Source organism: Motacilla alba, chromosome 1A (assembly GCF_015832195.1).
Source record: "Motacilla alba alba isolate MOTALB_02 chromosome 1A, Motacilla_alba_V1.0_pri, whole genome shotgun sequence".
Lineage (NCBI taxonomy): Eukaryota > Metazoa > Chordata > Aves > Passeriformes > Motacillidae > Motacilla > Motacilla alba.
Window position 1 is genome coordinate 44,653,470 of NC_052031.1, and position 26,556 is coordinate 44,680,025.

At 36.6% G+C, this 26,556-nt stretch overlaps 1 protein-coding gene across 1 annotated transcript in view; it reads left to right on the plus strand.

Moving 5' to 3' along the window:
* Window positions 1–671: 671 nt before the first annotated feature.
* Window positions 672–26,556, plus strand: part of CFAP54 (cilia and flagella associated protein 54) — a 104,664-nt gene continuing 78,779 nt past the window's right edge. The window contains exons 1-17 of the mRNA XM_038155315.1: window positions 672–1,407; window positions 6,612–6,717; window positions 10,197–10,340; window positions 12,432–12,603; window positions 14,641–14,699; window positions 16,022–16,165; window positions 16,584–16,697; window positions 16,784–16,882; window positions 17,417–17,615; window positions 18,306–18,380; window positions 19,268–19,380; window positions 19,495–19,666; window positions 20,313–20,398; window positions 22,330–22,464; window positions 23,460–23,607; window positions 25,358–25,413; window positions 26,364–26,492. Coding sequence (XP_038011243.1) covers window positions 1,232–1,407; window positions 6,612–6,717; window positions 10,197–10,340; window positions 12,432–12,603; window positions 14,641–14,699; window positions 16,022–16,165; window positions 16,584–16,697; window positions 16,784–16,882; window positions 17,417–17,615; window positions 18,306–18,380; window positions 19,268–19,380; window positions 19,495–19,666; window positions 20,313–20,398; window positions 22,330–22,464; window positions 23,460–23,607; window positions 25,358–25,413; window positions 26,364–26,492 — 2,127 coding nt within the window. The 5' untranslated portion in view covers window positions 672–1,231. The remainder of the gene's footprint in view (window positions 1,408–6,611; window positions 6,718–10,196; window positions 10,341–12,431; window positions 12,604–14,640; window positions 14,700–16,021; window positions 16,166–16,583; window positions 16,698–16,783; window positions 16,883–17,416; window positions 17,616–18,305; window positions 18,381–19,267; window positions 19,381–19,494; window positions 19,667–20,312; window positions 20,399–22,329; window positions 22,465–23,459; window positions 23,608–25,357; window positions 25,414–26,363; window positions 26,493–26,556) is intronic.

Below are 26,556 nucleotides of genomic sequence, written 5' to 3' on the forward strand. Positions count from 1 at the left end.
GGCAAACTAGCTCAGAACTTCATAGGGACTTGAAACGGATGCCACCAGCAATACTTACAGTGGCACAGGCCACTTTTCCCAAGAGGCCAGTGTTTTGTTAGTCATCTGGTATCCATTACAAGGAGTTCTTCTTTGGTTAGCATGGCAAAGCACAGGCAAAACCTTTAAATGTTGCAGTTGCTGCTCTCCAAGCCAAGTTCTCATATTTCATTTGTTCTGTAAAATTTGTCTCTGAACACGGTGATTTCTAAATCTCTGCATCAAAATCTTTTTGCCATGTCTTTTCATTGCAGACTTCATTTTCTACCTCCGTCACAGATACCTGGGGGGCCCACTCCCTCTGTACTTTGTTTAAATTTGCTTCCACCTAAATGCATAGCCATTGTCACTAGATCTTCCCATAATCTCACAATAACTGTTGGATAATGGATCCACACAACTCCCAGCAGGTAACAATACTAAATCAATGTGTAAAATGAGTCAGGCATGTTAGTCATAAATTAATCATATTTTTGCATCTTTCCAATTTTCCATGGATGAACAGTATTTAGATTATTCCCATGCCATTTCTTTGACCTTGCTAATGCAGTATTTTCTGATTCCAGTAATTCAGTGTGGTGATGCTGTGTGTCTCCAGCTATTGGAAGGATAGTTATTTTGCTGTCATCTGTGAATGCACTTTTCAAGTGTTTCTTTGCTTTACCCATCTCTATTGATCCTTTTCCTTAATTCGGTGTCGAGAAACTGCCTCCAAAGGCCCTGGTTACCAGGACACTCTGCTCACCTACCATATTTCTCTCACTTTCATGTTTTCAGTTCACGTGTCCCTTACGCTCATCGTGAGGATGAACATGGCAACAAAATCAGTTTCCTTAACATCCCTCCCAAAACCCTTTACCACAGCATCTGTAAAGAACTTCAAAACACGTAGGTTGCTATAAGCACATCCTGTAACATAAACACGGACTGGTGGTTTCCTAGTTTGCCACCTTTTTTGTTTGTTTGTTTTAACAGACATAACCATTTAGAGGACAAGCACACTTTTATCTTTTATGCGTAGCCGTGCAGCAGGCACAGCGACACAACCCATACGCACTCAGCGCCATCCCAGGTGAGCCAGGCCGTGGGAAAGCGGCCCCCTGCGGCACCTCCCGCCTCGTCCAGGGCGGCCCCGCGGGGTCGTTGCCCGGAGACGGCGACGCGTCCGCGCCGGGCCCGGGCCGGGCCGAGCATGGCGCAGCCCGCCGGGCCGCAGGCCCCGCACGCCGCTTTCTTCGGGCCCGTGGCGCGGGGCAACCCGGTGGTGGACAGCTTCGAGGCCGAGCTGCGGCGCGTCCTGAGCTCCCTGCGGCGGCTGCGAGGCGCGGGGGAGGCCGAGCCGCCGCAGCACGACCTGCACCGCCACGGGTAGGGCTGCGCCGCCGCCCGACTCCCGCGCCGCCGCCCGCTCCGGGAGCCGCTCGCCGTTCGCTCTGCCCCTGCCTCTGCTCCCTTTCTCGGCCGCACCCCTCCTCCTTCGCTCTGTTCCTTCATCCGCCCCGCGGGCTCTCCGCGCCGCCGCCCCGCCGCTCCCGGGCTGCCCTTCCCGGCCCGCCGGGCAGCGCCGGGGCGCTACGCCCGCCCCCGCTCGGCTCCCTCCTCACGCCACGGGCTGCGTGGAGTCCCGCGCCCGCTGCGCTGGGGGATAGCCAGGAGTGTGCTCGCCAAACAAACTTCCGCAGCCGTGTGCCAAAGCACCGGCAATCTGTTTCCTTTTAATTTTTTTTTTCATTGTAACGAAAACCCCTTAGAAATCTGAATACCATTTTTTTTTTTTTTTTCAGCGCTTCCTACAAGTCAGCGCTTTAGGGAAAAAGCTCAAGGGGCTGTGGAAGTTGGCAGCACCACTGTTGGTTCTGTCAGAGCTGCCTGAGCTTCCTGGTGGGAAAATCCCTTGACAGTGCTGCAGGGACTGGCAGCCCACCAGCGTGTGCGGCTGCTTGCGAGGGTGAACTCTTGTGGGCACGTACATGCCTTCAAAAGTGGGGCTACACGAGGATAACAGCACACGGCTCTTTTTGTGCATATGTCTCTGTCTACATTGGTGTATTTTTATACACATAGATGCAGGCAGAGCATATGGCAAGTATAATAGTGCATATTTGTTTGCTCGCATACATGCATATCTGTGGGTATGCATAAGTTGAGATTTTGTAATGCAGTTAAGACAGAGCAAATGGAATCAGTGTATGATTCATAGTGCATGCATATGTCTTTTACAGACTGTGCATTTCTCATGTAGCTCTTCCTGCTGCATTTAGGCACATTGTGATACAAGAGCTAAGCTACTTATTTTAAGGTAAATAGTTGCTTTTCTGTTGTTGTTATCTGAATACTACTCTGTTCTAAGTTTACAGGTCTTTAACATAAACCCCACAAGTTTCCCAAAGTATCAAAAGTTCCTTCAAAAACAGCATAGGAGTTAGGTTACAGGGTGGTTACCTTATCACATGTGTGCTGCTTCTACCCTTGCATGTTTCACTCAGTAGTTTCCTAGAAATAGTCCACAAATTACCCTATTCTGACGTAGGTGTATACATTTTCAGCTGGTATTCAGATTCTGTAGCCTGGCCTTTGTCTGAGCTGGAGATCTTTCCTACTCTAAGCTATCTGGCTTCCTAATTTGTTTATGGGGCATGTTCATCATCGGGTCTAGGCCTAGGTGGCTCATGCAGGTATCAGTCTCCAGGTTTTTGCCTCTAATAATTTCAGTATGTTGGCTTTTTTTATTGTTTCAGCAGCTGATTTCAGTGGTTTGCTATTTTGAAGCCTTTTTGTAGTTTCAGACCCTTTTTTATCAGCTTTAGCTGATAGGTATTATATTGAGAGCTGTTCTCTCTAAGTCCACTTAGAAGAAGCAACACTCATTGGCTGCTTCAGACTCTACCAAAATTCCCAGCAGTGGTTCTTGTATGGGTTCTTTGTATCTTCTGGTCGGGAGGTGGCCATGCTGAATCTAAGCTGTTTGCAATGTAGTGCTAAGTTACCAGTTTTTGTGAACAGTGTCTCCAAGCCTTTTTTGCTTTATCTCTCAAACCTAAGTAAGTTCTGTCTTATTCAGACTGGTATTTTGTGGATGTGACCCATGACCGTGCATGCCTTGGTTGGCATGAGAGCATTTTCACATCTGAAGAAATCTGCAGTGTTCATCATGGAGATGAGAACTGACTCTATCAAAGCCTTCATCTCAGAAGTCTCTGGTGGTAATGAGCCCTACCAAAATTCCAGGGCATTAGCAATATTGAGTAACATGGAGCTCCCAGTAGCTGTGCATCCTCAGGCATTCTTCATTTGCATAGGGACAGTACAGAGGTAGACGACTGGAATTCTGATTATTAGCATATGTTCAGGCAGTCAGCAAAGTCAAGATTTTATTTATTTGTGATGGTGAAATTTCAGGATTTTTCCTCCCTACTGCTTCATTGTTTGATAACGCAAAATTGAAGCATGTGCTGCTTGCAGAACCAGCTGTAGTCTGGCTGGTCCTGAGAATTTCTGAAGGTAATGGCTATTACAGATGCTTTCCTAAATGCTCTAAAGACTTCTTGCTATGCCATTTTTCAAACTGTCTTTTGTGGCATGGATTGAGATCAAAGTATTCTCGTTCTTTGAGCAACAAGAAAACCAGCTTCCACATGGCAAGTATGTTAATTTAGACAAATAAAATTATCTGCTTCACTCTTCCAATTCTTTCAAACTTTGGTATTTATAAGTCAAAAGAAAGGCCATAATTTAGGCATTTAAATGTTCTAATGTAGGAAACAGAAATTACTGAGGACTTCCCTGGTGTCACAAATCTTTTCAGTCGGAAATAGCAATCAGAAATAATTTTTCCTGAGCTAAACAAAAAGTTGTTTTGCTCCATTTCTCTTGGCAGCTGGTCCATCAAAGCTTTACCTTGAGCTATTGATTTTATCTCATGTTGTGCAGCTTAGCCACCCCTATTTAAAAAGATTGCTTTTGATCACTATCAGAGAATTCTTTATACTTTTAGTAAAGATTTTAGCCACATGTGCCTTATCCTGTGCACACTATTACAGGTTGACCTTAGGGAATTTTTTTCTATTGTGGATGGAAATAAAAAAAAATTCGCCTCTGAGCTTCAACAGTCCACTAGTTTTTTTTTAAGAATTCACTTACTTAACTAGTTACTCTAGTGTCCTATGGGCTGTTTAAAGGAAAGGCTGAGGAGCTGTTTGGGAAGTGTCTCACTCTCCTCTTTTGTCTGTGTTGAAGAAACATTCCTGCGTCATGAATTCACTTGTAGTTAGTCATGGCATTGTAACAGAATCAGTTTACCTTAACCTTCCCACTGAAGTTGTAATCTGGTCAGGTTTGTCAGTACTTTGTTAAACTAGTTTTTTACAGATTTGTTATTTACTTGTTTATTATATCTGAGAATCTCATGTGTTAACATGAACATTCATGTTAATGAAGATTATCATTGCTGGAGACTTTGAGCTGATCACTCTGAAAGAAATGTACTCTTAGATTTCAAGAGCTTCATCCAGGGTCATTCTTGATACTTCTTTCCCTCTTTTTCCCCTCTTTCCCATTTCCCCCTAATATCCATCAAATCTCTCAGTCTCTGAAATTTTCCTGAGTTCTTCCTTTAATAGTCCAAGGGAACTTTGCTCAGCTGCCTGACAGATTCCTTTGCTTTGGAGCCTCTTTGCAGATACTAACTGGTGTGGAATATTTTTCTGAGTATAAGAACTCAGTACCCACCCAGGCTATTAATTGTTACAGATGGACCAGGAGGGACTCATTCCCATCCATTTGGAAAGTACCCTTCCTTTCACTGGGCTATGGTTTCCTTAAAAAAATTCTCCTTAAAAATGCCTTAGAACATTTTATTCTGATTGTTGCTTTTGGCCTAGTTTGTGCTGTTACTGCATTTTTCCTTTAGGAGACAACTCTAGGATGCCCTACTTATTTCCTTGCTTCTTACTTTCAAGAACTGAGAATTGTGCTGAGATGATACTTTTAGAAAAAAAGAAAAGGATTATGATGCATTTCTTAATTGTAAAGATAATTTTGGCAAATTTCTCATAAATCCATCTATTTTGCCTTGAAATGTGAAGGTGGCTCACAGCTTTCTGTGTGGAAAAAATATTATTTATTGTGCTTATTTTTTTTATAATTGCGAGTGTTCTTATAAGCTGAAATGAAGAGTTATAGAAGAGACTGTGAGAATGCATTCCAAGTGCTTGAATGTCGGAGAAGAGTTCAAGAAAGTGTCTTGCATTCTAATCTACCATCCCAATTTTAAGAGAAGTTGAAAAGTTACAGACACCTCACACCAGTAAGCATATGGTTTATGCATGACAATTCAGCTACAAGGATATTTTTCAGATGTTAATGTATATTTCTTCAGTTGTTTTCTTTCCTCATAAATTGCTATCTATAAATAATTTGGCTGTAGCAGTATCACAAGGCACTCTGCTGACATTTCTGTACAAGTGATTTGTTGAGAGAATAAATGTAAGAGATGCCTGGCATTGTGAACACTGTCTATACTGGTAATGATTTGCTAATGAGATACTTTTATGAAAAAGTCCCAGTGCTTAGTGGCAGTCTGTCTGATCAGTTATTGTTTTCCAGCTAGAATGTAGCTTTCTTAAAGAAGCTTAGTGTGAAGTTGTACACATGAGGGTACGAGGCCATCAAACCATGGCTGGTAGGGACTGTAGTACTGGCATGATGTAGTCAGTGTCTCTGTAGCAGAGGGAAACTGCTTAGAATCAGTTAGCATTTCTGGGAGGCTTGCTGGTTCAGCAAAATAGGCAATTTGTTACACAAAGACATCCTTGATGACAACTGTGGCTAGAATAATAGACAGAAGCAACAGAAGAGCATCACAATTATTGCCATAAAATCCTCTCTATTTTAGCAAGTATGTCATTTGGTTCTCTCTGAAACCTACCCCTTACAATTTAAAATTCCTGAACATTTCTTCTTTCATGACTCATGGTGTAGCTCTGTATAGCATGAGCTCTATATACCATAGCTCTATATACTCTGTAGCTTTATGGTTTATTCCATGGCTACCAGTTTGCAAGGTTGCAGCTACCTGACCATACTTTTTTTTTTTTTTGTATTTTTTTCCTGCTCATAACATTTGTAGTTTCCAGTCCAATAATTGTCCAATAATTGCTGTGAACTGTAATTCATTAAATCTAAGATATCAAATTGTTTCTTCCAACAGAACTTCTCAAATACTAGCTGAAAGGTGGGACAGATTTTCTGCTTGTGACTGTGCTTGAACAACACAAGGGGATTATTACTACATTTTAATAAGATTAACTACATTTTAATAAGAATTTTCATGGGAGAAAATTCATCCTATTTAAAATGCATGGTGACAGAAATGAAACCCAGAAATGTCCTTGTCTGCCTGTTAAATCTGGTTTTAATGATCACTTGTTTTGAAATATGTAGAAGTTCAAATAGATTTGGAAGAAAGGAGTTTTCAAAATTTGAAGCTTTCTGGATTTGTTTACTTGTTATGACAGGTTTCCTGCCAGTTTAATCTGAAACCTTTTCTTCTATATATATTTTTTTTTTTTTAGAGCAAATACTTTGTTTGACATTTGGATCAAATATAAGCCACGACTACCAGAGGGATATTACAATGAAAGACTCGTGAAAGTTGGTGATACCCTTGCTCAGATCAAAGTAAGTAATTTGAAATCAGAAAAGGTTCAATCATAGCCTTTGTTTCATTATGTTTCTATGCTACTTTAATTTTTAATCATATTTTACTGAAAGCTATCTAGAAAGTAGCAAAAACTTTTAAAAAACTATTCCAGTGACAGTTGGTTGTTTGTATTTCTTCCTTTTTATTGCCCTGATTTTTAAATATATTTTCTATATCTGTATTTTTGATGCACCCATTGCCTTTTCAAACACCCCAAAATCTTTCTTTTTTTGTTTGATGTTTCAGCATGGTAGTGTACAATATCTGACTGTGCCTTTAACGCTGTTAAAGTACAAATTGACAGTGATAGAGCAGTTCCACTGACTCAACTCAATGTTCAGTTAACCAAACGTGAATAAAAAGAATTGTCAGGAGAGGAACAGAGAACAAGAACCAGAGTGCAATTACATGTTGTTCAACTACACATATCAGTGACACTGCGTCTTGAACTATGTGTGTGTTTCTGGTCTCCTCAAAAAGGGTAGATCACAACTGAAAGGGATTCAGGAGCTAGATTGTTTGAGACAGAGTATTTGAATGGTTTCACTGTATGATAACTCGATTTTTATGCTTTTACTTAGTCATATGTTACTAACTACTGTTGAAGATGGGATGCCAGGCTAGTAACTGTTGATCTGACTCAATAAGGCAAATGTTTTTTAATATAATATTTGTCCTTTGTGTTTCCTGTGAAAAAAATCCAAGGGTGAATCATTTATAAGCTCAATGATATTTGTGTCAGGAGGTCATGTCATAAAATGGGTGCTGGCTAAACAACACTCAGAAGCAGCTCAAAGATGTATAGTTAGAAAGCCAGTTCTGTACGTTCTACTTAATTTTTTTACAAATTTGGAATAAAAGAAAAGAAATAAAAAGAAGAGGGCATAACTGGAAATGTATCAAGGTGGTTTGAGGGGCCATCTTTTGAGACTTATATCCAGTGAAAGTGTTCTTTCACTCTTATGTCCTTTGCTTACGGAATGCAGCAAGGAGAGATGGTCTTTGTGCTGTTAATGGAGAGTGTTTATTTGTGGCTGCCTGTGAGCTTTTCTACAGGCCATAGCAAAGGCAGGAGTATCATGCAGATATTATGAAGTCTTCTACATCCTTAATTGCATGTGCCATGAAGAATTCCACAGAAGTGGCTGCTCCTGAATAAGGAACAGACAGCTGAAGCTGAGTTTCAGCAGCACTCAGCACTCACTGGGAGGCAGAAGAAGAAGAAGAAATGTAGAAGAGTCCATAAGTGTGGAACTATTACAATTGAAGGTGCTGGGTCATGGTGCAGGTTTAGACATACAGAAATTCTTGAGGAAGCTTGAACAGCAGCAATTGTTAATAGCATTGCCTAGACAATTCTGTTCATGCTTTCCTCATGTTTGTATATTCCTGAGGTTTTCATAGCTTCTGGGCCCAAGGAATTGCTTGAAACATTACATGAAGCTTTTAGTGCCTGGGAACTGCTGCTCTCACAGAGTATTCAGAAAGGTTATTTTAAAAGTATCAAATGCTGCTCTCTGTACTCTGCATTGCCTTCCCAAAGCAGCACTCCAATATAGTTTGGTCCTTATGTTCAAGGTGCTTAATTACCTTACCCTAGATTGCCTGAAAATAATCCATGTTTCTGCATAAATACTTCTGCTTGCAACTTCAATCTTCTGGTGTAACGTGAAATTTTCTACATAAAGTTATTTGTGTTGTTGAAGAAGTTGTTTTGCTGGCCAGCCTAATACTTTCAACTATTTTTGGAACTCACACTTTTAAGTGCATTTCTTTAACTTAATTTCAGAATGAAAACCTAGTTTTCATTAATTTTTTTTTCCTGAAAAGAAATAAATAGAAACAACAGGGGATGGATGTTGCAAATTTCAAATGCATTACAGGAAGGATGAATGTGGTATAAAACCAAGGTCTGTGATAGGTGGGGTAAAGCCTATTTCATAAGTGCCCCTCTTGACTCCTAGTTGAAAGCTGGTGTTGAATATTTTAAATTTTAACCTTCACGTGATATAATACTTAATTATGTGTACTCCTTAGAAAATAAATATTGCATATGAATAGTCAGTGGGTAGCCACCCACTTAGCTTTCTGTCCTCCTGCTGTGTTTTTCTAATGCCTTTAGATTCCTTCCTATAATACATCTGCTATGTGGTTTTTAGGACACACCTAAATTCATTAAGTCATATATCTGGAAATGACTTAGTCTATTAGTCATCATATGATCAGTACTGACTCGTTTTTTTCCCTGCCTCCCATTCTGCCTGTATCTGCCTGTTGTCTTTGGTCTTCCACATGTATTTTAAACTGTTTAGGACAGAATTTACCTTTTTGTTGTACGTCAATAACTATCTTAATGGTATTCTGCTTCATGGCTTTGGATTCTAAGTGTTATCACAGCCTGTGTTAGGTTACACAAGTGACTGACTGCCTGTAGCTGTCCCTGGAATGTCAAAGTTTCTACGTATGGCTGCTGCTTTCACACAGCAAATAGGACAATAGGGCCATGTGAGTTACACTCCTCAGATTATTAAAAATCTAAGGTGTTACTGTGGTGGAAGGAATTTATATTGAAAAAAAGAAGGGTATGCAAGGAAATAAGACTTTTGTGTGATTAAATATTAAAGGATCATTTTCACCAGCAGTTAGTTACTTTTTCCTCAATGATTTATTTAGTGTGAGTGCTGGACTTAGTGAAATTGGTACAGAAACCTAAATGTAATCTTGCTGAAGGAAGTGGTGGTGATGATTCAGTGAATGTCACTTCCAGATCTGAGTCAGTGCTGAACCATAGAGTCAGCATGATTTTAGAGTGGTTTGACATGCTGCTGGGGAGCTCTCCTTGGAATGAGACATTAAGCTCAACATCCTCTTTGCTAATAGTTCTTAAAGACCCAGTGGCAATTTCTGGTCTATTAATGCTGATTTCTTGGCCATATGTAAATTCCAGTTTTCACTTGTTTCAGTCTTTTGAAATTCATCTTACTCTTTCTGTTTTATTTAAAGAAAAAAAAAAGCTTTGACAACATGTAAACAAGGAAGAGAGAAGTGATTATATCTATATATTGCTTATAAAGTTCTACATTATGAAGTACTTTTTTCCTGAAGTGTCATTGTCATTACTGTTGTAAAACTGTAGAGTATTCCAAAAACTCTTTGTTTATTACAGTAGCCCAGGACCTTCCTTTATAATTGTTCTCTGATATGTCGTATTTATGACTAGAATTAAAAAAACTCACCAAAACTTGTGAAGCACAAGCCATTCTTTTCAGTATTTCAGCCTTTCCTATGTTGAGTGTTCTCTACATGCTGGATGTTTGTATGAAACTGTAGTGCTTTACTTCCTGTTGCTCTTTCACGTCAATACTTTTTTCAGAAAGATAGTAAACGAAACCCCATGTTTTATAGAAATAGAAATGTAATATACAAACTATAAAAAGAACAATTTTTTTTTTTTCAGGAATATAAGTTGGCACTTCAGTGTTATGAAAGATACCTTCAGCAGTTCATTTCTGTAAACCTTGATGATGTCATGTTTGATGTGCAGCACTTTAAATCTGCCTTTTTTCCAAATGGTGTCAGAGACAAAAATGTAGCAATTACGGTAGGTTGTGGATTTTTAAAATTTTTCTGGTCAAAGACATTCACAGATTCAAAGTAAGTAGCCCATTTTAACTTCCACAAATGTACTTCATATTAATTATATATTAAAATTAACTAATCTTTAATGGTTTGTTGATATGAATTGCATTGAGATTTAATGATCATATGTATGATATAAGCTTACATTGGAGTTGGTGTAGATTTTTAAGAGGATATAAGCGCCAAATGCTTTTGTGGCAGAAGCCAACCACCATCAACGTAGTGTTAAAACAGCAGTTTCTCTGAATGTGGTGTGCTGTAACTGCTTACAGCAGTTTTTGCTCTGAATGAGTTGCTGTTATCCACTGTCAGAATCAGGATGTGGCCAAAATTTGATAAATGTCCTGCAATTTTGGAAATTTCTGTATTGTATGATCTAAGAACCAGGCAGAATGCAAGACAATTAAAAAATTCTCCTGTATTTTGTACCATAAGTGTGCAAAATACTACTTGTAATAAAAGGTCATGACAGTTAGAAAAGCAGTGTTATGTTTTTTATAGCTTATTTGCTCACTGTGAACAAAAAGGGCAGAATGCTGAATAATTTTCCAAGTGCTTTAAGCTCTAGGAAGCTGAGTCACCTTAAGATTGTGTTGGAATCCTTTTGTATTAGTTGCTTATCAGGGCAGGGACTTGCAGTATACCTTTTGTTATTCGTGGAAGAAAGTGTTTCAGTGAATATAGGGGGAATGCTAAAAACAATTTATATTTTACTTTAAGCAGTTCTTTGCTGAGAAGCTCTACTTTTGTTCACGGTGGGTATTTTGAATTAACTTATGCAAGTTACTCTGTGATCAAGAACAATGAACAGAAATGGTAGGCAGCTCCTGTGTATTGAGCTAATCAAATTCATATCCTCAAGTCAGAGTTAGAGTGTAAATAGGTGTTTAGTGAAGAGAAGAAAGCAGACAGTTTGCTTAAAAGCCAGAAGTAGATATCATGACAGAAGAGGTACTTTGTATCATTATTTTAGCAGCTATCATGATAGAAGACATACTTTGTATTATTATTTTTCTTTTTAAAATGTAGTTCAGCTTCCTAGAAAGAACATGATCAAAGACTATGTTAATACATTTTAAAAAATGTTTTGTAAATAAATTTGAAGTTCCAGAGATGCTCTCCTCTGTTTTCTGTATGTCTGCCTAGACTTTGAACCAGTCCTACTGGTAAATGTTATGGCAACTCAATACTAAAATGCCTGTTCTGTAACTTAGCCTTCACAGACTGAGATATCCTTAAATTTTCAGATAGGAAATTTAGTTTGGCAATTATCCCTACAATCGGAAATGGAAAATGAGAATGTGTCAAATGATTACATCTTAAGGCTTTAAATGTAACTTTTTTTTGCCATGTTCTCACGGTTAGCTTTTTTTTTTTTTTTTTTTAATATAACACTAAGAAATGTTATTTCAGGGCTAGAAACTTCCAGCTTCAGTGAATCAACTGCAACAAAATAATATAATTTCAAATGTTACCAGGTTGGGAGGCTTTTGAGAGAATAGTGGGTGCTGACTGGTCATGTTCCTCTTAGCCCATTTTTTCATGTTGTTTGTTCAGCTGATGCTGTAGTCCAGGCACAATGTGGTCACATTATTTTAGGTATTACAAGGAAGAGAAGGAAAAAATCCATCCAGAGAAGAGAAAAGTAACAGATGAGAGTGAGAAAAAAGATAGTGGTGATATAGATGGAGCAGTGTAGAAAAGTTAAAACTTGCCTTAGTTTATGGAAGACATCTCCAGAGAAGCCAAGTGTCAAAGCCAGATTCTTTGATAGCAGTTTAATGCCTCATTCTCCCTACACCCCTTCCAGCACTCTTAGTGCACTAGGTGCTTTTTTATCCTGTGACGCAGTGGCAACTGACTCAGGTTCATGGTACAGCAACCCTGAAGCTTTAGCACTTTCTCCATATTCTAATGCTCAGTTCAATGTCGTGCTGATTTTTTTTGCTGTTATGCCTAATCTTTTCTTACTTATCATTTTGTTGTACTTTGCTGATGTGAACTGACATATGCTTATATTAATTAACTTTATATATATTTCTATGTGTTTTAGTTCCATGCTTTGCAAGCAAGAAATGTTTGCATTTATCAGATGGTTTGCAGCAGAGACAGAAATCTTCAGAATGGAGAGTCCCTGCAGACTTGTCTCAATGCCTTGACCTCATTACAACTCACTATGCAAGTGGCTCTACCTCAGGAGAATTTGTGTTGGCTTATCTACAATGGTACCTCAGGCTTTCCATTTACATTTCTTTGCAAAGCAAAGCTGTGAAGGGAAAATTTTATACTCTTTATACTCTTTAAGGTCAACCTAAGGGTCATGAATAAATCTCTAGCTATTCTTCAATCACAGTAGGGTTTTTTGTAATTTTTTGTTTTTGTAATAGAAGGGATTTTAAAATTAAGATTTCCACAGTGTTCATTTTAAGGTGGACTGTTGTAAAAACATCAAGTTTTTTATCATAACTTGCTTAAGAGTACAAATAAAATTAAAAGTAAGGACATTTTTTGAGTCCATCCTGATTAACAAAAAACATTCAAGATATTTATATCAATAAAATGTTTGTTTTGATGGGTTCATTTTGTCTAGTTTTTTTGTGGTTACTGGTTTTTTGTTGGCTTTGGTTTGGAGGTCTTCTGCTTGTTTGTTGTTGGGTTTTGGGGTTTTTTGATTGCAGATCTAAGAGTAGAAAATTATTGTCTGCCATTACATCTTTGCATTTTTGAAAGTACTTCGAAGGGAAGAGTTGATAGTAAAACCATTCTAAAAAATACCATATGGCACTTAAGGATTTTGATCTACGGATAAGATTTCAGTTTGCTGCTTCTAAATGCTTGTATTGGGGAAAAATTGAGAAAAGAATGGAACTTCTGCGAACTAGATGCACAGAGAATGACTTGTCAAGATTTTAATTTCAGGAACAACAACAGTCTATTTTTGCTTTGAAAGGCAATGTTATTTAGTCAAAAATAAACAGACGTGTACATTTCACAGAATCACAGCATAGTTGGAATTGGAAGGGCTGCATGAGGATCATCAAGTCCAACTCTTGAGTGAATGGCCCATACAGGGACTGAACTCAAAACCTTGTCATTGTTAACACCATGCTCTGACCAACTGAGCTATTATGGTCAATTGTTGCAGTATAAATTCAGGAGATAATATGTTCTTAATTTCATTTTGAAAAATGTACTTTCTCTGAGCTATGATTGGTCAAAATTCTTATCCTTTTGTTTTACTGGGATTGCTGTTGCCCTCAGACCCTACATTTGAGGTGTGTTATTGATTGCTTGTTTCTATAGGAGAAGAATTAAAATTAAAGTACACTCACCTGCCATTCTTACATCCCACTGCCTGTGTGTGGTACAGTCTTTGTACCAATCCTAGCCAATAATCTGCTCTAATTAGAAGGAGGCAGTAACTCAGATTTTCCGTACTTCCTGAGTATTTTTCTGCAATTCCAGACAATAGATTTTGTGCCTCATTACACATTTGATAAAAGAAATCTTCGTAATACTTGCTCCATTTGAGCTTATTGGGATAATAACACCCTTCTAGCTATGACAGTTGACATTGTGATGCCTCCTGCTGCCACAGGTGTCCCTTTCTGAACATTCATACAGAGAGAAGAATAGGCTTTTTTTTTTTGTCTCCCAGAACTGCAGTGTCTTTTATACTTCTAAGACTGATTTTTGAAAATTTTATGATGTTGCTTGAGTCAAATACATTTTTGACAGGTTTTTATTTCTAAGTCATTTTGATGCTCTTGGAAACTCTACTCACTTTCAAATTTTTTCATGTCACTTGTCATACCTAATGTAATATTGGTGGTGTCTGCCAGGACAGACGGACTAAAAGAGTCATGTAAGGTAAGGTCTGTGAGGAGAGGTAGCATTTTGTTTTAAAAAGCCTGGCATTTGGGGATGAAAGTAAGATTTGTCTCTCTAGCAGTTACTGAGTAAAAAATGGATTTGGTAAATTTTTAAGATTTCATTCTCATGAAATGTCATGGTTATACTTCTTCGCTGTGTAGGTATTTTAGAAACTGATATTGCAGAAGAATTGAATGGTTTTATCTTCTCTAAATTGGAAGTACAGAAAAATCATTAGTTTTTCATTCATTTAGTGAAAAGTCATTAAATTGTTCTTTGCTGGAAATAACAACCCAGATAATAAGAAAAAGATTGAGTTGCTTAGCATAACAAATTTCATGTGGAATTATAGAACTTACCTGTTTGTTTATTTGAATTTATTTTTGCAGGTACTATCCATATTTACACCATAAGCCGACATTTGATGGTGATGGGTCATTCGGCTAAGGTACGGCAAAATAAATAGAAAGGGTTGTAAAATTTGCAGAAGTTTAGAAAATGCACCTGTGTTTTGTATAACAATGTACCTTGACTTTTCAATTTCACTGGCATTGCCAATACTAGTACTTTTGTCACCAGGAAATAAGATGTCTGTGTTTCAAAGTGGTTGATTTCTAAGCTCTCATGCCTTTCTGAGTCTGCTCCTTCCTCAGCTGTGGAATGGGGCCCAGCGTAATGTCCTGCTGGACATTGAGATGCCATTTGGCAGGCTGTTTTCAGAGGATTCCAAGTGCTTTGTTTTGTACATCTATGTATGTTCAAGAATTGGTCTTTTGCTTCTTAAAATGTGGAAATGTGCTGACACCTGGTGGCTAGGGTTTTAGTTGAGAATACTTGATAAAAATAACCTGGCCTTTCCCCCACACCTTTTTTTTTTATGAATGTAGTTTTTGTTTGTCTTAGCTTTACTCTTTTCTCCTAAAACTTGAGCAGAATTTGAATCAGCCTCAATACAATAGATTTTCTTATGTGTTATTTTATTACTCTTTCACTGAGCAGGAAAGTTTTTTTGTCTTTGAACATCTTTTATTAAAAACAGAAGTGATTTAGCACCTCCTTTAGCATACTCCACTATACAGGAAACAGAGAAATTGATTGTGGGTATTTCTGATTCTTGAAACTCAGACATAAAGAAAATTCGTATACTGGCTTAACTTAGGACAAAGGTTGTGCACATTTTATGTACCTCAGGGAACAGCTGACCCAAAGAAAACAGTAAGAGGAAGATACAGATACTGTTCATTCAATCGAGAAGGATTAATTATTAAAATTAGACTGCTGCAATGACTATGTTGCCCTGCAAGTTAGGAGCCAAGAGTTCTATGGGTATAATCTAAGCACAGGTTTTCATTGTGAAAGACAGACTCCATTGCAGCCCAGATAAGCTTGTTGATCCTGTTGAAAAAAGATCACTAGACCTGCCAGAAAAGGGAGGGCTAACTCACTCTCAAGAGAAGAGCAGTTGAGAGAGAAGGGCGGGATCTTTGTCTGGTGGCAAGGCTATAGTGAACTGCAGTGGTTAAGGTAGCTTGGAGGCTAAAATAGTGCTTGACCACATTTAAGATGAAAAAACCCAATAATATGCAGAGGAATGTTTTTGTCAATAAAAGATGTTAAAAATTAATACAATTTCTAGTGTTCCCCCCCCCCCCCCCTTTCAGTTTGTCCTACCAGATGAGGATAAGTCTTTGTATCTGTCCTTTAGTAATAGGAAGTATATGTATGTAGGTTAAAATACATTCATTTTGAAATTAGATTTCTTCAATACAGGTCCTGGAATACTTACTGTGGGCCAGTATATGTATGGAATCATCCATTCCACTCTTATCTGTGCATTATTTGACGTGGAGAGCCACCCTATATACGGCAGTTTCTCAGTGTTATTTTGATTGTCAAGCTGGCATTCATGGAGAGGTATCCTGATTTACCTTATGTAGAATTTCAGATGCAATCAAATGGGAAATATTTATTTAAATATTCCTACTTATTATCAGATCATATTTATTTAGAGTTCTGTCCATATTCTAAAATTCTACCGCAAAGTGGAGATGTGTTTCCACATGTAAATGCATAATCAACTCAAATGCAATAGCGCTTTTTATATATTCACAGTCACAAACTTCTAGCATTAAACACTGGCCAGGTCCCATGTATATATACAAAAGATACTTTGCAAAGGTTTTGTTTTCCATTTCAATTGTTCAGGACCTGACTTTTGTTGCAGCTCTTTGCAGATGTATAAATTCAGGAATGATATTATTCTAAAATTAGATATCAACACACAGGATATGAACACAGAGTATATATATATTTTTTTAAATTCTTTGAACAGGTATTTGCTCGCCGTGGTTTGATTAAGATTGACGAACTGAAGCAATTAGAAAATATCAGTTCTTCTCTGGAACATACAGAGACAGAAAAGATTTTTAGAGAGGCCACTCTAAAGGTATCATCCTGCAAGTCATTATGAAAAGATAGAGTAGTTATGATCTCTATGAACAGAACATGTAACATGTTTTTTCTTTGTGTCAGATGTCAGTAATGATTTTCAAGAGAGCAGTATATGAATCCAGAAGAAAGTCGAACGGCTTTCGACGTGAGTCAAAAGCTAACCCGAGAAAGGCAGTGAATGTAAGTCTGACATTTCCTATAATCCTTCTTTTCCTTTACATTTGTCATGTGATGAAACCATGATATAATTCTTCTAAATACACATGGTGCTATACCCAAGCAGAAAGTTTTATATTTTCAATTTCATAATTAACAGAATTTAGTAATAAAACTCAGAGCAAGCTTGGAAGTAGGGAAGATGTGTTAATTATTACTTTAGAAAATTTTCAGGAGAGATCTGCACGGATCTAAACTGAATGACCTTAATACTCTCCCTCATAATTTCTATTGTGCTATTTTGAAGTAAAATACCATGCAGCAGTGTGTTTGGTTGCTGTGACATGATTAGTCTACCTAAGTGCTGTACCTGCTTAGCATGAGGCTTTGCTATGCCTTTGAAGCATGACATTGATAACCACAATATATTATACAGTATGTTATTTTCTGTTTTGAACGTGTTCTTGCTTTCTGATGGAGAAATGTTTTGAAAAAAATCTTGCTTTATTGCAAGTAGGTTTAGATATCATAAGGCTTAAATTACCTTTTCTTACTTAGCTGTCATGGCCTCGCACCACTACCGAGCGGCTGCTGGTGGCAATGTTTGATGGTGCTGCAGCTCAGTTCCTCGCCATCCTGGAAGCGCTGTCTGATCGTAGCAGGAATCTGTTGCCCCCTCATCCTCCTGTTCCTGATGAAGTGCAAATTCGTGATGTCACTTCTGAGCTTTTTTCTGCAGGCCTAGAAATCCTCTCAGGTAACAGATTAAAGAAGCGAAAACAGTTGGTGAGGAGCCTGAACTTCCAATTTATTTTGGTGTTTTTCTAATTAAAAAAAAAAGAATGTGCCTGAAAGTATATAATTGATTTATAGCAATATCACCTGTAAGAGTAGGTAGTCTTTCTGATCTTCACACCATAGAAAATAAAAATCTGGGTTGATCTCCATGGTCTCTTATAATCAGTAAAAATCTGCAGCAGTTTATGCATTGATTTTCTAAGTAAACTGGAGTTCACTTTGTAGCGGCCTTTACAGGCTTTACTGTGCCATATATTTATGGCTAAAACAGTGTTGTTAACACAACAGTGTTTTCACTACTGCTGAGCAGTTCCTGCACAGCCTGAGAGCAGCTGGATGGGGGTGGGGCAGCCAGGCAGGGTCAAAATACCATGGTGTTTGATGTATTCTATTTTTAAAAAAAATTCCATTCAGGGTTAGGTGTAAAAACTTGAGAAAAACACTGTACTTGATGGTTCCTTCCACACTTTTTTTTGCTGGGCTTTGGGCTGAGTATAGTCCTGGGTATAGAGGTATTTTGTCAGTAAAAGGATATATAGAGACTAAGTATCCTTCAGAATGATAATTTTCTTGGTATGATTACTGGCTAATTAGAACGTAACAAGTCTAATGGATTATAAATTGACTTAATAAATTGTCTATGTTGAAGGTGGAGAGAGTAATGGCACCAATCACTTTGGTATAGTTAATCCATCATCTACTCTTCTGCAGTTGATGCTAACAGGTAAGCTAGCTTGGAATCTCAAAGGATTTTTTTACCCAGTGATATAAATACTCAGTGGGCAGAATTAGTTTTCATGTTAGTAACATTTCTACACCTAAAGAGTCTGCAAAACTGTCCTCTTGGAGTGGTTTTGTGCAGGGCCAGGAGCTGGATTTTGGTGATCAAGCTTGTGATTCCCTTCCAACTCATGACAATGACTGTGGCATATTCTTAGGACTGCAGAAGGCTGCTGAATATATTAGCTAAAACACTTGCTGAGAGTTCCAAGAATCAGGAAGTCTAGTTTCTGCCTTACTGTGGTCTGGATAAACTTGAAAAGTGAGAAAATAGGCTCCCTGTGTGTCTATGGGCATTTTCTGATGCATTAATGAGAAACTGTCTTGAAATAAGTTGTATGTGTTTTTATGCAATTTTTAAACCAAATTTTGGATATAATAAGAGTCTTTACTGGACGATAAACTCTTCCTGCAACATCAAGGACTAGATCCTTGTTGTTCTCTATACAGGTATGTTAATATCAATAATTGTAGAGTTTCATTTGAATGTAACAGGACACTGTGATACAGTTAAGTGGCCATGGTGGTATTTGTTAAAAGTTTGGATTTGATGATCTTGGAGGTTTTTTCAAACCTTTATGATTCTGTGGTTGCACATCCATCATTAAAGCAGCCTGTAAGCATAGACATTACTGTGAAAAGATGAAGCTATTGTTTCTTGTAAAGTTATTATAACATCCTTCAAGATTATGCTGACTATTAAAAAATGTGTGGAGATTTATCTTTATATTTATCAATACCCAAATGATGAAAATAAATGAAATTAAACTTTCAATAAACTTCTGAATACATATACATAAAATAGAGGAAATATTTTTGTCATCACTGCAGGAGAAAAAGGGGTGTCTGGAGAGGCTGCAGTGGAATTTGTAAAGTTAGCTTTCAGCTATGAAGAATGGAACGTGTTTTATTCTGCTTTTGAATTTGTTGATAATTTTCTTCAGGTAATCTGAATATGATTGAGATGTTATTTATTTAGTCTTTTCCTATGGGGGTAAGGAATATTCAAAATACATATTTTAAAGACAAATTTCTATGGTTTTTTTCATCTCAATTAGGCTCAAGATGACCCAACATGGAAGAAAGCTGAAATAGAACTCAAACTTCTTACATTGATGCAACCGATAGTATTCCCAGGAAAATTTGAACGTAGTTTTTCTGTTAGTGATGGTGGTAATAGCAAAGAAGGCAGCACACATCAGGGTTCTCTAAAGACACAGACAATTAGAAGTGAGTGTTGTTCAGTTATAGTTTTGTTGGAATTTCAAATACTTTTGCTGCAAGGGGTTTTGTAAATTATTTAAAACTATGTAATATAGTTTATGCATTTGTCTATGACAAAAAGTAGTAGTTGAGAAAATGCTACCTATTTTTTCCAGTTTTCATTTGTCAAAATATGACTATACTATTTCCCTTTAGTGGGAAATGCATGATGTATGTTAAGCATGCATCAAGTTATAAGCAAAGATGCAAAATGATTGAATGTTTTCAGGCAAGTTTTCAGGGGAAAAATAAAACAGGTCTTTGAGGGGTTTTTTGTCTGTTCTTATGCCTAATTTATGCAAAATTTCTTTACATAGAAGCAAGAAAAAATTGTTAGAGCAATTGCAGTTTAACTCTATGACAATCAAAAAACCTGAATATGTCTTGAAAAATTCCTGTTTCCTAGAAATAGAAATGCTCACTTTTCACAGAAGTGAATAAACTTGGAATTATTTGTCCCCCCTCTGAATTTACTGTTTCTTAGACCATGTTATCTCCTGGCTTATATTAATAAATCAGTTGAATGAGATATTTTCAAACTTAGGTTTAAATTAGATATAATGTCTTGCCTTTCCTTCCCCCCTGCCTTTTTTTTAATAAATGTGGAATGTAGAGGGATCCTTAAAGCCTGGAGATCCTTTTCGTGATCTTATGATTTTGGCAACAACAGCATTGTCCTATGTCTCCACATTTGAGCAGGTAATAACAGAATTTGAGACATTTCTTCTCAATGTATCGCTTAATCTGTGATGAATGCCTATAATTGAAGATCAAAGGAATCAGTTGCATGACTAACAAACTTCAAGAATATAAAAAGTGAAAAAAAATGTACTTATGAATGTTATCAGTTTGTGATTTTAAAAAAAAAGTTTCATTCTGTAAAAATGCTTTGTAATCAGTTACTTTAAAATTGCTTATTAGATATTAAATCTATTTGGAAGACCATAGGGCTGATTCCATGTTTCAGCTAATCAAGCAGAGATCAAATTCCTTTATGTATGTTAGCTTTAGGTGGGCAAATATGCTCAGCTGTGGAAAACACTGCTGCAATATTTATAGAAATGGGGGCAGCTACACTAAGGAATGCTAATGCCTTTTTGACAGCACTGTCTGCAATTTAAGGTAAATTCTCACTGCAAAAAACTGAAACAAGCAGCAGCAACAACAAAACCAATGAGAGTGGGACTCGGTGCTGAAGTCTCCACTGCAGAAATAATCCCATTATGTATCTGATGATTTATTCCCTGAGTAACCGCTTTTCCTTGATTAAACTGAGATTTCCCCTTAATCTGCTACTGAGAGAGGAAGAAATTATAGTGCAGTGTTGCCACTACTAGCACTTACATTAAAATAATTTGTGATCCAAGAGACTAATTACAATTTTTCCTTAGAAAAAACCTGCTCTGATAACATGGCATATATCTTAACTCCAAAATTTATTTTAGATATAATTTGAATATTGCCACAATTTGAATGTAACTGGAGCACACAGATTTTTAGCTTTGGTGTAGTATGTTTAGCCTAAGTATCTTGCCTGTGAGGTCCCTCATAGATACCTTTAGATAGCATGATTTGTCAGTTTTTAATGTGACCTCTGTATGGAGGCAGTTACCTGGATTTAAACTCTGCTGGTTTTTCTACCCTTTCCTGCAAATCTTCTTGATCTTCTGTCCAGAGAAGAAAAACAAATTTGCCACTGATTAACAGAGCATTCATTCACTGATGAAGTTACATGATATATAGCTGAGGCAATCTAGCAGCTTGCTGCCACCAAACCAGTGGCAAAAATAATTTTGATTTATATTTTTTCCATTTTTTTCTCCCCCCAGTTTCATTATCAATATCCCATAAATCTTATGCTCAAACATATGTAGGAGTGTAAGTAGTGTGGATATATCAGGTTTTCACTGCACCTGAGATACTAGTTCAACTCTGCTATAACTGGTGATAAGTATGTGTACTGATCCTTACTCACTGTTCAGGATGTGTTTAACACATAGATAGTCTCTACTGCATTTTAAAATATGTTAATTAGGAGGTTAACTGACTAGAGTTTTGAATTTGTTAATTATTCTCTTTTCAAGATGCAGATAGGGTTTAACATTTCTTTCACTTGTTAGAGATTTCAGCCCAAATTTTTTTCTAGTTGTTTGTTTTTCACAGCTTCATCATCTCAGATGCACCAACAGCCCATGGAAGTACTCTGTCCAGCAAAATGAAACTATTAATTTAGATTTTCTTCTGCAAATATTTAAATATTTTAATAAAAATAAAGTTTCTTTGGAATCTATTGATTTCAGCATTATAGTTAATTTGCTGTCTCATGTAATTTTCATCTTACTGTTTTCCTTTAATGTGTTACTTTTAAGAGCTTGTCAATAAAATAAAAAGAAATAAACTCCCCAAACCTCTAAACTCACTTATATTGTTGAGAGAAGGAAAGCTTGGGTGGTCTACCAGAAATTATTTTTAAAAAGTATTTCCAAAGCTTTCAAAATGTTGTCATCTCTTATAAGAAAGTGACATTTTATTTACTTGTATTGAAAAATGTTGAGACTGTGTCTGTACTGGGTTATTGGTGTGTTTATATGCCTACTCGCTTCCACAATTATATTGTTTTTTCTTTCCAGAATGTCCATCCTGACAAAGAAATACTTGTTGATGTAGCAATGTGTTTGTGGCAGAAGTGTAAAACGGAACTTCAGCAAATCCAAAAGAGTGGAAGTCACTGCTTAGAATATATCCACAAACACCAAGCTTACCAAGTACTCCTTCATTATGTATTTCTCCTAATGTGAATGCAGTCTGTTATAGTAAAGGCAGGGAAATACTGGTATCCAGTCTAAGTACCTTTTGTTAGGGTAAAGTGCAGATAAAAATATGAATTATATGTACATTTTGAACACTGTACTCACATATGCCAGTACCAAAATATTCTTAGTCTTTTTGCAGTAAAGTAACCCACTGTCTGCCAGTGGGCCATGGTGGTAAGAAGCTACATTTGTGAAAAAATTTGGGCAGGATGAAAGAAGAAGAATTTGAGATGGTGTGGCAGAAAATATCAATGTATTTCAAGAAAGTTGCCTAGATCAGCTGAATGAAGTGGCAAAAACCTTACAACTTAAGACAAGGGTGATGGGAGTCAATAGTCAATAATATTCAGCCCATGGGATAGAGTCACAGCCTTACCTTGAATTTGTCCTGTGGGTGAGAGGCTCTTGGTGAAATGGGCTCTGTGGACTGCCAGTTGGCACTAACCAAGTAGTTTCTGGAGGAGTTAATTTTGTGACCCTATAGAGTAAAATTGTTTGGAGGTTCCCCAGAAGGTTATTTTCCTCTGTATGTACAATAGTAGTGTTTGGGTCTCTTTTATTCTGAATTTAAGTGGGAACATATGAAGATAAATGAGAGGTATGTAATCAAATCTTCTGGAAGGCACTAGAGCAAGGTATAAAATTTATGGCTGTAGAACATTCATAAAACTTTCCAAAAGGAATAGAAGAAATAATAATGTTCTAAAATAAAAAAAAAAAGTCTGAAGGAACAGGGGCTATGGAGCAGTATAAATTCAGCATCTTAGTCTGGAGACATTTAAAAAAAAGAAGCCAGATCCAGGAAAGGAGTTGTGTGCATGCTTGTGAATATTTTTAGACAATTTTGAGTGCAAAACCCTGTCTACCTCTGTAATACGTAAAAGTTGTCCAAAAATTTGATTTATCCCTGTCTTGATTCTTTTTCTCCCCGATTTCCTAATTTTCAGTGGGTTCATATACTCTGGATAACGAATGCAATAATTGAGAAAAGCAACATAGCAGACACTAATGTAATGTTTGCAGAGATAACTTTGTGTCTAGCTGCCATACTGGAAAATGTAGCTGATTCTACAAATGAATCTAAGGACAAAGAAGGTAAAGATTTCAAGAAAAAAAAGAGTTTTCTTTCAAGAATGACTTTAAAGATTGGAACATTTCTGAGCTGAAAACTGACTAACATACACATTCAAGAAATATTGTAAGGCGATTGTTGAGAGTAGAAGAACCGTGTTTTTAGCACAAAATTTCACCCATTATTAGAGCTAATGAAACCTGTTTTTCCAAGAATTTATGATTTCTTTCCTTACATTTCCAGTTCTACTGAAGTAACCCTGTTTTGAATTACATCTCTTATTACTCACTCTCTTCACAGATCTTCTACATGTCTCTTAGCCCCTTCAGAGTAGCTGCTATTTTCTCTGTATATGGGCAAGACAAAAGGCAGTATGTGCTGTGGCTCATTTGGAGCCTTCAAATGCTGGTTAATTAGTTGCTGGCCAAACAAAAGGGGAAAATATTGAGGTCATACTGAAGGTTTTGCAATTATTAGAGCACCAGTTTGGTTTTTTTCTCTACATAGTCTTGATTTTTGTATAGTAATTCAATTGAAGTTGAACTTGGCTGACATTATTGGGATATGCTATCACAATCACATTAAACTAATTTCCTTCCAAAACCTGACTAATGCTGTAAAATATGAATATTTAGACATACTTTAAAAGCTCTCTGTTGTGTATTTTGGAATATGAATCATAACTCTCATAAATGTCTTACAGTAACTAGAGAGTAAATGTTAAGGATCTTATTAGACCATATCTAGAAACAGAAAGAAATTATAATAGCTTTGCCATTTTGGAAAAAAATCTTGGGAAATTATTATTTGTTATTAAGGTAGAGTAGGTATTGGTTTTGATGGTGTTATGAAAATTATAAGGTTCTCAGGAAGACTAAATTGAGAACCTCATTGTAGCATCCCTTCTTTTTCATTCAGTTTAAATATATCTTTTTGGAGGAAAAAAAAAGCTGAATAGATAGGAGCCATTGGTCAAAACAGGCTGACGGTCAAGCACATGCTTGTGCTGAAATGAACCTATTTACTGAATGAATACTGAGTGAATACAAATTTTCTTTTTTATGAGGAAGAGACAGTGAACAAGCAAAAACAAGCATGCAAAAGTGGCACAAGGAGTGACTAGAAGGTTGTTCCTCTGAAAACACACACAAAAAATTATTTCAGCAAAGAAATGAAATTAGAGGGTTTAACAAAGAGCTAAAAAATTGTTTTCTCTTGTTTTGAAGAGGGAAACATAGGTTTGGATGCATTCTTCATAAATGAAAGTAATTTAAACAATCAAAGCAAACTTTTAAAAGCTGATAATACTGCTTCAAGAAATATTAAAATGAAATAGTATTTATCATAATAGTAAGACCTCTTATTCTTAAAAATTGTTCTTTAAGTTAAATTAACAGTGAATTAGATAATAATACGAGGTTTGAATTGATTTCAAAATGGAAAATTGATATGAATGCTACAAAAATACGAGGAACTACAGAATGAGTCCTAGTTTCATTAGCTTGGATATGGTGTGGCTATGAAATATTTAGTACCTTTAAAATACAACATTATTGGCTAGTAATATCCTGTATTGGTGTAACTGTACATACATTGTTGTGTGTCTAAGACCTTGGAAGCTCTTCAAGAAACAATATCATTACCTCTCATAGTCAAACCCTGAAGAACAGAATTGTTGCCATACTCTGAAATTAGAAATAGAGCTGATCAAATGGTATTAAAATTTTCTGGATTTATTTGATTTTCACTTCTGCTTTTCTTCCAATAAAAAAGGAGGAAGTGCTTCTCTTTTGCAAGACGAAGCTTGTGATATGCCTGAAATACTGATGGTAATGTCCAATTTATCTTCATTGATACATTGATTTTGAATAGAATAAGAATACTTTGCTTGAAGCTTTTCATGCAATATTGTATTTAGTTTTACAAAGGTGAAATATTTCATGCAATCCTACTAGTGCAGAGGAAAAAAAGCAAAGATATTTTTTCAAATTAAACACAATTTGAAAATTTTCCCTATGTCTTTTTTATCAATCCTTTTCCTGGAAGGGATTGTATTTGAAAGTTTTTTTACAGCATGAGCATAATGATTTTTACTATACACCTTTTTTTATGCCAGTCTGTAGTACCAGTCTTAAATGGTTTAATGGCACATTTTATTAAGATGGTAGAAATTTTAGTCCTTGCTTAATTTAGGAAAATATTTTGGGTTGTGTTTTTTCTTCCTTCTTTTTATAAGGATCATGTGAAATAGATGAAACATCCTGAGTGTCCTTGCTTTGTTCAGCACTTTGTAGAATTTTCCAATGAAATGACTTACTAAAGCTTGTTAAGGACAAATGACATGTGCTGGCCAGAGGATTCAGGAGTGTTGTCAGTCATATGTCTTAATGCTTACACATATGGACAGGGTTTAGTTCAGTGACAGTATACTTAAAGGGGGTGTTTCTTGAAAAAACTGTGTTTTCTTAGTAGTGTTGCATGGACTATTGAAAAACTGCAAATGCTATGTTTTCAATTTAATTTGTTGAGTTTCACTCTGCTACAAGCTAACTCTGAGTAATTTTTGGTTTTTTTTTTTGAGCTGAAGGGAAATCAGTCCTGCTTGAAATTTAAAACATTGATATTAGTATATGAAGGTATGGGGAGCAGTACCTATGTAAAGATTGTCTGACAGTTTTAAACTTCAACAGCTAAAAAGAAAAGCACATTACTTTTGATCATCTATATTATAGTTTTTAATGTTATTAAGGAAATGTGTTTATATGGGTTTTCATTTCAGAAAATGCCTACAGAACAATTACAAATTGCTTATGAAATTCTTGAAAAAGCAATTAATGACATGAACACATCTCGGTTAATGACCCTTTTAGCAGATGGAAAGTCGATATTTGACAGCTGCTGTACAAAGGTAAAGTTTACAAAAAGCTGCACTGCAACAAAATCTATCAGTAATATTTTGTATTTTTATGACA